This window comes from Eupeodes corollae, chromosome 3 (genome assembly GCF_945859685.1).
Source record: "Eupeodes corollae chromosome 3, idEupCoro1.1, whole genome shotgun sequence".
NCBI lineage: Eukaryota > Metazoa > Arthropoda > Insecta > Diptera > Syrphidae > Eupeodes > Eupeodes corollae.
Window position 1 is genome coordinate 12,782,838 of NC_079149.1, and position 13,160 is coordinate 12,795,997.

General features: G+C 30.7%; 1 protein-coding gene across 1 annotated transcript in view; it reads left to right on the top strand.

Annotated features, from left to right (window-relative positions):
- Positions 1-13,160, top strand: part of LOC129951651 (tenascin) — a 164,719-nt gene that overhangs the window by 143,783 nt on the left and 7,776 nt on the right. The window contains exons 3-5 of the mRNA XM_056063899.1: positions 993-1,013; positions 5,875-6,921; positions 6,982-7,237. Of these exons, the coding sequence (XP_055919874.1) occupies positions 993-1,013; positions 5,875-6,921; positions 6,982-7,237 (1,324 nt within the window). The remainder of the gene's footprint in view (positions 1-992; positions 1,014-5,874; positions 6,922-6,981; positions 7,238-13,160) is intronic.

Genomic DNA, 13,160 nt, shown 5'->3' on the forward strand with positions numbered 1-13,160 from the left:
GCGCAATGTTATTTATCCAATATATGTAAGACTCGCTATTTCTAAAAGAGACGCAGAGTCATGTGTCGTGTTTGGAGTATGTATCGCCTTTTGGTCAGCAATGTGGAGACTAGGAACCTTGACTTGAACTAAGTTCAAATTTTCCGATTTCAATGATTTGCATTTTCTGTGATTTTTGTACTCTATCCTCACAAAAAAAAGATATTGATATATTTAAAATGGCACCTAATGTAAATTGGATCGTAAATTTTCATATACGCACACCGCGTGCGTGCGTCGGTCGTGCGAGAAGGTGTTTGATGAGGTGACTGCGGTAACGCCGGCCGCCGCGCCAGCAGGAGAGTAAATAATTGTAAATTGTGGACTATCAGTAAATGGAATCAATATATGCTTATTTGCATATTTCACACTTTGAATTTAACCAAAACAAAAATTTATTATAAATGATTAAGTTTTATGGAATTGATCATTTGTAAAAATATTTAACAATTTTTAGTTTTTTTTGTCTCTTTAAGTTTAATTGGATGTTTCAAAAAGGTGGTATTTTTGTATGCATTTGAATATTATTGAATTTTGTGAACTAGTAAAACTTGTTTTTAATTTAAAAAGAAATATATACACTTTGATGTTTTTATACAAGAAATCCTATAAAATTTAATTTATATTGTTCAATTCGCACCGAAAACTGATTCCTAGAATTACCAATATATAGTCTTTTATAAGCTATTCAAAATTAATGAAACCAATTATTTGATGATTTGTTGTTTATTTTAAGTTTAAGTTTATTCTTATCTCATAAAAGGTCGAATCTGATCCAAGGACAGAATGAGAAAAATTTAAAATAAAATAAAGGAATGACGTTCTGTTCTGTAGGAATTTTTTATTTAGCTTTATAGAATTTTTACTTTAAGACACTATCCTCTTAATTAACCAATTTAAATACTTTTTGTATTTTACACTATTTTAAACCAATTAATTTCTTTTCCTTTTAGGCTTACTGATGTACCAATACAGTAAGTATATGATTTTATTCTGGTTGGTTTCTTTTTGCTAAGCACCAATTACATTTAATTGCTTGTACTACTAATAAAAACAAATAGTTCTCATTAATTCATTATTTTTAACATCAATAATAATAAAAGGTGTTTTTTCTGAATTTTGTTCTGGAGGATCTAAAAATTGATCAATATTCTCCCACTTTTTATTACCTACAGCCATTGAACAATATCCTTTGGCGAGTTTAACATTCTCATTCATTAACTAGACTAATCTGCAATATTGTTTTTTATTGCTGCTTACCTCTTTTTAAATAAAATATTTTACAATTTTATGCCTTTATTAACTCATTAACAATTTAAATTCACGATTGATAGAAAAATTGACAGCTACCAGACAATGGCTGCGTTCAATCTCGTGTTGGAAAGGGTATCTTGGATATGTGGATTGTAAGATACCTTGTTGAACGAGTTGGATAGCTGTAATGAAATAGCTGTCAAAAATAAAAACAACTTTCAGCTGTTCATAAAAAGCAGAAAAACATTTAAACTTTGAAGTCAAAATTATTGTAACATAAAACATTAAATGGGCAATTCAACTGATTAGTCGGACGATAATGAATTGATAGATGCGTAACATTTTAATAAATAAGATGAAACTTTCTGAAATTCGGAGGCAAACAGCTTCTTCATCGTCTATTACTCGTATGTACAGAACATTCTCAAGTACAACTTCAACTAACATTTTGTTTACCAACAAATGCAAAAAGCTGAATTCGATTTTCAATTTTCTTGAAATACAATCATGTATTGAATCAGCTGTTCTGTCAGATACCTACATACCCCATAAGTTCTTGGATTTCTTTGGATTGGGCAGGCTCAGACAACATTAGGGACTTAATTTGCAGTCAACTGCATTCTCTGCACGTACATTTTGACCAAGGCAACTACATAGTTTGTTTTTCAACTGTCATAATCTTGGAACTTTACTACACTAACCTCTACCTTCAGTTCATTGTACTTATACTACCAAAAACATTATTGTCTACAAAACACTCCTCAGGCAAGCTACAAATCCATCACGTTTTGTATTTTGTATTGTAGAGAAATATTACTTATTTCTCTTCCAATTTGACAAGGAACCCTTTTACACAAAAGATTAAATGAAATTGTGCAGAACATACATAATTCATGGAGTAATAAAGTTCAGTTTTTAGTTGAATTAAAAAACCTCATCAATTGTCATTGTGACATAAGTTCACTTGACTTGTTAGTTGGGGAGATTTTTCTTGACTAACTTTCCAGTCAACAGGCAATTTTTTGGCAACTGGCCAATCAGACACTAAAAACTTGCCTTACTTTCAAGTCCCTTATGTCACCCGAAACTGCCCATTCCTTTTTTAACATCTCAGCTGTTTTTGATCAGCTGTTATTTTACACGTTAGACACTTACAAAAAAGTATCCGGATACCCTATCTGTCTGAGATTGAATGCAGCCAATGAATACTGATTTTTTCATTAGACGCGTTCATTTCCAGACAGATAGGAATCCAAAGGTATCCAATAATTTCTGGTATATGTGGATATCTGACAAAACAGCTGGTTTTAAATTTCTTTGTTTTTTTAATAAAAATCGGTAAATTATTAAATTTTACCATTGTAAATTTAGTTTTACAATGATTTTGGACCTAGAAATCAAAATTTTTGTCTCCTTTTTTTGAGAAGCTGAACATTTTTTTGCTCATATTTTGTAAGCTATCTTAATCAATTTGTTCAAAAAGGTACATACAAATCTACGTATCCAGAATAGCCTATCAAACTCGATATTGAACGCAGTCATTCAAAATTAATAATTAAAAACGTTTGCAATAGGTCATCAGTAATTGAGAATCACAATGCCATTTAATAACTTTATAGAAAAAAATCAATAATAATTAATTGATATACAAGTTGATCAAAAAGGGTGATGTTTTTTGACATATGTCATATGAGTAGTTATACAGTTTATTCGATAAGCCCAATTGTTATACTTATTTTTCTTTTTTAACTATTGTTAAATATTGGAACAAAATTTTAAATGGTTAAGTAGAATGTTAAAGCCCTCTTTAGGAATTTAGACTTAAAAGATGATTTACCTAATGTTAAATTATAATACTTACTATCTTTTAACAACTTATTAACGTTAAAATCACGGAATGTCTACTTTAACTTTCACGTATTTTTTAAATTCATATGAATTTTGTACCATTATTCTTATAAGATTAGTAGATAGAATAGTCCAGTAAACAGTTGGAAACTCCAATTAATAGGTCCGTTTGAGAATATTTGCTTTATTTATTTTAACGAACTATCACTTTTTAGACTTGTTTGGATGCTCGTTTTTTAATAGAAGGCATCTTTAATAAACGTTAAAATTGTTACGTTTTCAAACAATCTGACATCTCTCTTATTGCTGAAATGTCAAATAGTTATGATTTGTAACAGTTTACAACTCAGCTCCGGAGATGATTTGAACATTTTGAACTGTCAAAGTGAAAGATTTATGGCTGAAACACATACACGCTTCAGCTTCCGCTTCGCCTGACGTTTACGAGTTCAACCATAGGAATTCAATGCATGCTATCACAATGAAGCTTCGACCTCACGTTTCGTTTGACAATCGTAAGGAAAAGAACGTAATGTAACGTAATGTGATTCCAAACGGAAGCTCTAGTTCAATTATCTGAACATTTGCTTTGTCTGACAGCTCTACAGCTGTACAAAAATGTCAACAAACAAAATATTTGCTCTTTGGAGGGATGAAATAATAGAAACGTCATTCAAAGCAACCTCAAAGCAGGCCTATCGTAACGCAGACGAAGCTAAAGCTGAAGCGTGATTGTCATTCAGCCATTATTTACAAACAAGCAGAGAGAAACTTTATTCCTCACAATCCAGATCTTTCTCTATGGTGTAATGTATGCAATCGAAGAGAACGTGAAGACGTGTTCCATTTTTTGGGTGTTTGTTTTGAATAGATGTACTTAGTTTAGATTAAATTAATGAAACGATGGTGAGAAGTCTTACACCAATGTTGTTTGAGTGCTTAACGATATAAAACATGTAAATATAACCAACGAACGTTTTTATTGCATACAAAATTATATGCAAAAAGTGTTATATCAAATTTTTCTTTAATATTATTATTATAAAAATTAAAATGTAAATGTCAGTCTGGTAGACTGTTATCGTTCATTACATTTATAACTTAAGATAAACTTACAAATAGAATTCTGAAAAGTATTTTAAGTCAATAAAACTTAGCTTACTTAAGCTAAACTTACTATACAAGCAATAATTGTTTCTTTTTTAATTAAAAAAAAAAAAACAATAAATTTCATTATGCAATAAATCAATGTTATTCGTTGATTCCTCTCTTATCTTTTCATCTTTATGTTTAAAGAAAGCTAAATATTTGATCTAGAATATGTTTTAAAACAACAATTATTTTGGTTAAATAAACTAAATAAAATAAAGAGCACCTTTAATTTTTGTTTCGCATTTTGCGATTTGAAGGTGTAAAAATATTTCTTTCCAAGTTTGAGATTGGCAGTTACACAGATGAATATAAATAGTCGTTCCTATGTACATTAATCTTATATTTTCCAAAAATTTGTAGAAATGACACTTGAAAGTTTTGACATGACAATGTTTAAAAAAGAACAGACCACTGACAACTTGAATATTGGCTAATGATTCTAGAATTACTAGAAACCGCTCGTGATTCACCGCAACAAAAGTTCCTTCCGTATTTCGGTACAAATAAGAACCGATGATGTCACAGGTAATAAATCAAGGACTGTCTTTTAGCCATTTAGCTTTTTCACTAAGCCATTTAACTATAGGAATAAGCTTCATCACTAAATATCGTAAAATGGACGAATTGTCCTATAAACTTGAAAAGCATATTTACATATTATATTTAAAGGTAAATTTCCATTCCAGTTTCATGATAAATTACCTAACCTGACGAAACTGAAATGTCAAACCATTTTGACATTCTCAACTGTCAAACCAACTGCCAACAATCGAAACTTCTCATGCAGCTTAAAAAAACACCCTCTATACAATTGTTAATTTATCCAATTATAGATTTATTTTGTTTCCCACAAACATTTTTATGTTTTAATATAAACATAACACTTTTACTTTAACACTTTTTATAATTCATAAATTCATAAAATAATATAACACCAAAAAAGAATAACACAAATCATAATCCAACACTCGCTTTTTTAATTTATTGCAACTTGTTTTAATTGCAACATGGCGACCGGCGGCGGCCGGCGCGGCGTAGCGGTGCAGTGGCGAATGCGTTACTTTATCGACACATCACAGTCGTTTCGTTCAAAATTTCATACTATGCCCATTATTATTGTGACACCTTTTTTTCTAAATAAATTAACTAGCTTCAAACATATGTATTCTGCTTGCCTACCTTCCTTACTCTTCTAAAGCCTAATTAATACGATCCACTTATTAAATCGATTTGAATTAAGACAACGCTAAAAGTTGAGGAATAAAAAATAATATAAATTGCATCGGTCTGAACCTTTAATGACTGGTAATATTTTGAAACGTTGTCGATTACGCGTTAATGGGAGTTTTGATTGCCAATAATAATTCATACAAACCAAACGCATCAATATCATTTGGAAATTGCCAGCAGAGTTTTTGTCTCATGGTTTTCATTTTAGCTTGAATATGTTTTTAATTGGCAGAATGTGATTTTGGGAATAAGGATAGGATTTTCAATCATCGAATTTACTCTCATTTTTTAAACTTCATCGCATTCATTACCTTTCATTTGAATACTTCTTTATCATTTTCATTATCACAGGGAGCAACAACTTCTTAACATTTTCGAAGTTATAATCTCAACACTCGAGGGTAAACTCAAGCGAATTGATAACCTTGACAAAGCAGTGGAGCATCTTATGCGACGCGTTGAAGCACTCGACAATCGTGTAGGTGACAATATAGTTAAAACCGATTCAGTGATCACGAAATTACGTAACATCGACACAAAGATCTCCTATGATTTCCAAATTACCACACTCCCAACAGCATCATCACTCGACTCAGATACAGATCAAGATTCCGATTCCGTTGGAGCAACAACTAGAGCGCGAAATCCCCGAACTTCAACAAATCTTGACAGCCGACTGGTGCAGCTTGATCAAAAGGTAAGCGATATCGATTCGAAGCTGGAGGGTCTGAAGAATCAAATCGACAATAACTTCCTCCAAGTGGACGATATCAATGCCGAGGCAAGTGAGAAGAAACCAATCAGTATGAATGTAATTGAGATAACTAAAGCAATGAATGCCGAAGTAATGAACCATGTGACATTGGAGTTGGGACAATTGCGCGGCACAACTGACAACATCGATAAGAAACTACAATTCCACATAAACATCGTGTCGGAGAATGTCGGCCGGATGTTGCGCATGGTTAGTGATATTCATGAAGCAGTTGTCGATCATAATGAACAGTTAAATGCATTGAATGCAACTACAACTGCCTTGCCATTGATCAAGTCTAGCAAGATCGATGCTCTGGTGAAGCAGATCCGACCGATGGTGTCGGTGTCGGAGAAAATGGACGAGGTGTGGGATGTTGTTGTTGGGACGAAGAGCTCCGTTGATCATTTGTTGCCGAAATCAGACGAATTATTGACGCAGACACAGCGACAGGAAAGGGCGATCAGTGACATCCATAATGATCTTAAGACTAAGACCAATTTGATCATCAATAATTTGGACATGGTCGAGAAGAGATTGAAGAAGCAGGAGGATGATGTGTCGTTGTTGGCGCAGAGGCCAGTTCCACCGGAATTACTCATGGATCCAACTATCGATAGACTGGTGGAATATGATCCAAATAGGTTGGTTGAAACGAATATTTGTAAAAGAAATTTGATTTAAATTTTTTATTTTATGTTTAGGTATTCGGTAATTGAAGAATTCACTGAACCCATTCCGACTACACCGATTGTGGCATCATCGACTAGCACTACTCCTGTTACAACGACCACAACAACAATCTCGAATCCTAGTACAACGACTATTGCCTTCCAAAACCAGACGTCATCGAAGCCCCTTTCTCGAAAGGGAGGCATTATATTCCCCAGTGTGAAGAACAAACCGTCGGTGGTTAATTCAACATTCTCAACGGATATTCTTACTCTGAAGGATGTCAAAGTGAGTTTTCAGTCAGTTTTATTAAATTTTCCTTTTATTTTGCATGACTAATTTACAAAAGTTTTCTCAAAATGTGTTCAACATTTGAATTTGCCTACACTTTTTAAGTAGTGTTTGTAACCAAAAGAAAATTGACAGCTGTCAGTTCAAAATTAATTCAAAAGATCCATAAAACATGTTTTAAGCTTGATTAAGGCCTTAAACTTTTGAGTTATTCAATATCCCAACATATGTACTTTTGATTTTTGAACTACTCAAAAACTATTGTTTTCTATTATAATAAATAATGTCGTTCTGATTGATCCGAAAGCCTACTCTTTTCTTCTCAAAGAGAAAAAATGCTAAGTTTGGTTCCTAAAGACGAAAGATTTGCATCAAAGCGTACAGGCATTGGGGAGGTTCAGGCGACATAAGGGACTTGAAAGTAAGGCAAGTTTATCGTATCTGATTGGCCAGCTGCCAAAAATTTATTTTCCAAGTAAGGCAACTTCATTGGAAAGTTGACTGCAAAATTAGTCAAGAAAAATCTTCCTAACTATCAAGTTAGTCGACTTCTGTCAAAATGATAGTTGATAATGTTTTTTCATTCAACTAAAACTTTGGTACGCTATGATTTATTTATTTTCTGCACATCATCATTTAATGCTTTGTGTAAAAAGGTTCTTTGTCAATTTGGAAAACAAACAAATAATATTACTTTTCAATACAAAATACAAATCGTGATGGACATGCAGATTGCCTTATGAATGTTCTTTAGACAATAATGCTTTTTTTAATTTTTTTATTATGAACTTTAAGTAGAGGTTTGTGAAGTAAAGTTCTGAATTTTAAACTCATGACATTTTAAAAACGTTCACGTTCAAAGAATGAAGTTGACTGCAAATGAAGTCCCTTATATGTTGTCTGAACCTGCCCATTCTTTAATACTTAAACGTCAAATGTGACAGTTTATATCACCACATACAGAAACTGCTCAGATTGAAGTTTTAAAAACCAAGATAATTTTGATTTCTGCTCAACAATAATGAAATTGAAACAATTTATAAACACATTCATTATTATTCATTGTTGTTTATGTAATCTCAAATGTTTTTTTTAAATATTTATAAATCCTAAACTGTCATCTGTCGCAACACTTTACTACGAACAAATGGAGCCCAATTAAAGTCTGACGTTAGCATTGGGGCATTGTTTTATTTTGGGAAAATATACATAAATAAAATAGTTTATTCAAAGAAAACTTACTACTATTACAAGTTTGATCCAAGATCAGAGCATTAATATTTGTGTAATGGATCAATTTTTGTATAATAGACCAATTTATCTTGATTTATTCTTCATCGTTCAGATTGATTTATATTTATTTTGAGCACCATTCATCGAACTGACAGATGCGAATGAATCGAATAATTCAGAGCGATAAATTCGAATTACAAATACGCTCAGTGAGATTGACAGGGTTGGAAACACATATGTACATATACAAAATTCACTATTCATTCTCGCCTTCCAAAATTTCGAAATTGTGTTTTTGATTGAAGGCAACTAGTAAGTTTTTTAAATGTCACAAATTTCAAACTTGGACCTTTTCTTCACTCACCTCTTCCTCCAATTCAATTAACAAAAACTATTAAAAACATAATTGCCTACAAAACAATCCTCAAGCAAGCTACAAGTCCATCACGATTTGCATTTCATGTCGTAAAGAAATATTACGCATTTCTTTTCCAATTTGACAAGGAACCCTTTTACAAGATATTAAATGAAATTGTGCAGAAAATTAATAAATCATAGAGTAATAAAGTTTAGCTTTCAGTTGAATGAAAAAACATGATCAATTTCCATTTTAATATAAGTTGACTTGACTTGATAGTAAGGGTGATTTTTCTTGACTAACTTTCCAGTCAACTTTCCAATAAAGTTGCTTTAATTGGAACACAATTTTTTGGCAGCTAGCCAATGGGATAATAGGAACTTGCCTTACTTTCAAGTCCCTTATGTAGCCTGAACATGCCCAATTGCACTTATGTCAAAATGACAGATATTTATAAAATATCATTCAAATGCTGAACTTTATTACTCCGTGATTTATTTATTTTTAAAAGGATTCCTTGACACATTGAAAAAGAAATAAGTAATATTTCTTCAAAATACAAAATAAAAGTCGAAAAGGAATTGTACCTTGCCTGGGGAGTGTTTTGTAAACAATTATGTTTTAGCTAATTTTTGCACGATCACCTGAAGGTTAATGAAGTAAAGTTCCGAGTTTAAAGTTAATGACACTTGAAAAACTTACTAGTTATCTTGGTCAAAATTTACGTTCAATGAATGAAGTCGTCTGCAAAATAATTCCCTTACATTGACTGATGCTGCCAAATTTTTCAATTAAGTTGCCTTAATTGGCAGCTGGTCAATCAGATACTAGAAATGTGCCTTACCTTGAAGTAAGGGCGTCTGAACGCCCCCACAACTTATAAAAAATTATCAGCTGGCATTTTAGGTTTTATATTAAAAAATTTAAATTAATACAAATAATATAATGGATTCATAGAAGGTTTTTATATGTAAGTTTATTAAAAAAATAAATGAAATAGATCTGTCAAAAACCCGAATTTTGTGTCTTATACATTCCTTTTCGTATCAAAAATTAATTATTTTTTTTAATTTGAAATTGAATTTCGGGATATTCTTTTTGAAGAACTTAGCTTTTCAATTTGATATTTTAAATACCGATTTTATAAAATTTTGCGATCCATTAGGCACAATTAATTGATTAGTTCTTCACGTTTAAATTTTCGACCATTTTGGAAAAATTAAATCACATTTTTTCCCCAGTTAATTAACTAAGTGTCAAGATTTCTACCCTTTTTTCAACGTCGTGCTTTAGAATCCCGCAAATTATTATTGGACCTTGAGTCAAACCAAAGGAATCTACGATGACGTTAAGGGTGACCAACGAACAAATACTGTCCTCCATTTTGGAATTATGAACTTCAAATCTTTCCAAAATATGCTTGTAGGATTTTTATTTTCTTCCTGTTTCTATTCCTATTTTTCGAATTAACCACAAAATTTGGTCTTAAATTAAAAAAATCACATACATACAAGGATTTAGTGATTTTTAGCTAGACAATTTTGATATTTTTTGTTTATTTCATTAATTCATTGATGAACGGAATAATTTGCCAAAAAAGCTTTCAAAAAATTCAAGAATTTTAGTAAAACAACGTTTTTACTTTAACAAATCTAACACTTATTTGTAAGTTGACTACTCAGTCCTCTTCTTCTTTTGTACCAAGCAATTAAAAACTAGAGTTTGGAAATAATGATTTATTTTTGTAATTAATTAATTTACAAGCAATTAGTAACTACAATTATTTTCATTACAATTACACCATATTCTAACAAACAAATTCACTTCTAATTACATGTAATTGGAAAATCTTATTATTCAAATTTGTGTGGACTTAACTCAATCCAACACATAATAGAACTAAACACTTCAGGAAAATATTAAATATTGTAATATTTAAAAATGTTATATAAATTTAACTGACAAAAATAATATTTCATTACATTTTTGCCTAATTATTACTGGAAAAGCAATCATTAGTGCTTTCTTAGTTATTATTTTGTTTTCAATTACATATAATGTAATTAAATATTGCAAGTAATTGACGCTTTTCAATTACATGTAATTTGTAATTCTGATTCTCCAATTATATTTTAAAGTAATTAAAGAGTGTATGTAGATTTAAATTAAAAGTAATTGTATTTGATTTATGTCGTAATCATTTTTTCGAAGTAAATTGAACACATTAAGTCTGGAATTAAAAATGTGTAAGGCAATTTAAAACAAAATGAAGTTTTTGGAAGGAATTTTGCCAGGTGTCATGAAGTAAATCGGAACGTAGAGTTGCAGAGTGACTCCATTAAGTGGGGTCTTCCTTCCCCCTTCTGGTAATTTGTTTATATTTTTTAGGAATTCCCTTCAATTCAAAACTAATCGTATTAAGTCAATGGATAAGACCCCTATTATATTTTTAATCATTTATTTTTTATATATGAAAAAAAAATTTGTATTTTACTTTTTAAACTTTGTTACCACAAAAGTACCACTTTTAACTGAGGGCTGGGCCAAGAACATAATATTAATCTGACATTCAGACCTATTCCACAAACTTAGCACAAATTCATTAAATTTTGGCCAATGGACGATTCAGGGGGTGTCATATGAGCCTTTAAGCTTATGCAGTTAAGTTGTGTACGTAAAGATTTGTTAGTAATTAAACGACAAAGAGTGGTTTGTTGACAAACACATTTAACATTTTTGTAACTTAAGTAATGCTTTAAATTATTTTCATAAAATGTGTTTCCAAGAAAAAGAGCAAAGATTCAGGTTGTTAAGAAGAAACATTGAATAAGAGATCTTTAATTTTATATTAAGTTCCCTTTAAGTTCCTGAAACTATAGCTTTCAATTCCATCTTATTTTTGTATGCACATAAATAGTGAACATTGAAATGATTTTTACTTGCGACACATAGGAACTATGTATATGAAAAGTATTGCATTTGTAAAAATTTTCGAATCAAATATGACATTAAGATGTTAGAAAAGTAAAAAAAAGTGGGTCCCCCATTCCATCAGTCTATCTGTCTGTCCTGGCCCCTAAGTCATAAACCACTGTGCCGATTGAAACTAAGCCTATAAGCTTAAAGCGTTTTTTTCATGTTTAAATACTTTAAATACTTAAAATAACAGCAGTCCCCATACAAATTTTTCGGTGTAAATTACATTTTTTTCAGAAATGAATCGATAGATTTTTTTAGAATATTCTCTAATTTTTACTTAATTCGGCTTCAATTTACAAGAAAAACATATATTGGTGCTGCTCCAGAAGGGTACCCCTCATAAAGGGGTCTTTCAATGCAAGCTCTTGTCGATGGCCAAATCTTCAAATTGATGATGATTTTTGATAATCGAAAATGTCATTATTTATTTTTTAATGACATTTAAATTTTTTTCCAGGTATTGCAGCCGGGCAATATATTTCTTTCAAAATTGATTTTCTATTGAATAAAACTTTTAAGGTCATAACAAATTAAAGAAATCTACATTTTGAAGCGATTTTGCGTTAGATGTTCTAGAACTGAGATTTAAACACTCATTTCAAGAATGTAAATGTCCTAAAAACAGCAAAAGTGACACTTTTGTTAAACTAATGGCTAATTGAAAAAAATGCACGTTTCATATCTATTAATATAAGAGCTTTGAATCTCTTGAAAACTGAAGTGAAAAGAGATTCTGAAACATGTAATTTGTGACTGCCACACAAAAGTTTCTTCCTAGCTTATTTGCTTACCTTAGTTTATTTTTATCTTTATTCAGGGAAATTATGTACTTAAATGCATGTATTTCCTTAAATTCAAGAACCAAACATTTTTCCCTCTACAATTTTAAAGTTTTGTTGACTCCTTTAAGATGAATGAAAAAAAAAAAAACAGACAATGCTTGATATCAGATTCTTTTCCATTTTCTGGGTTTTTGAATTTTTTTAGCGTTTTTCACATTTACGTGACTGCCATTAATATTCGGTTTTTGTTATTTTTTTTTTGTACTTCGACTTGGTGTTTAAAAATAAAATATATATAACTATTTCTTGCTTGTGAAAAAATAATTTATTATTTCTTATTAAATGGTATAATGTTTGGTTACCAAACTAAAAGCTTAACAAAGAAAAAAAATAGAAAAGGAACAAAACTTTAAAAAAACATGGTTCATTAATATTCGGTTTTTTCTAAAAACACAAATGCATCGTTAAGAAATTCATTTTTAAAGAAATGATTTAATATTTTGTCGGATAACCTTAATTGGACATGACTCCTTGGAGTCTTTGAGGCATGTTTTTTATAATTTTGGAA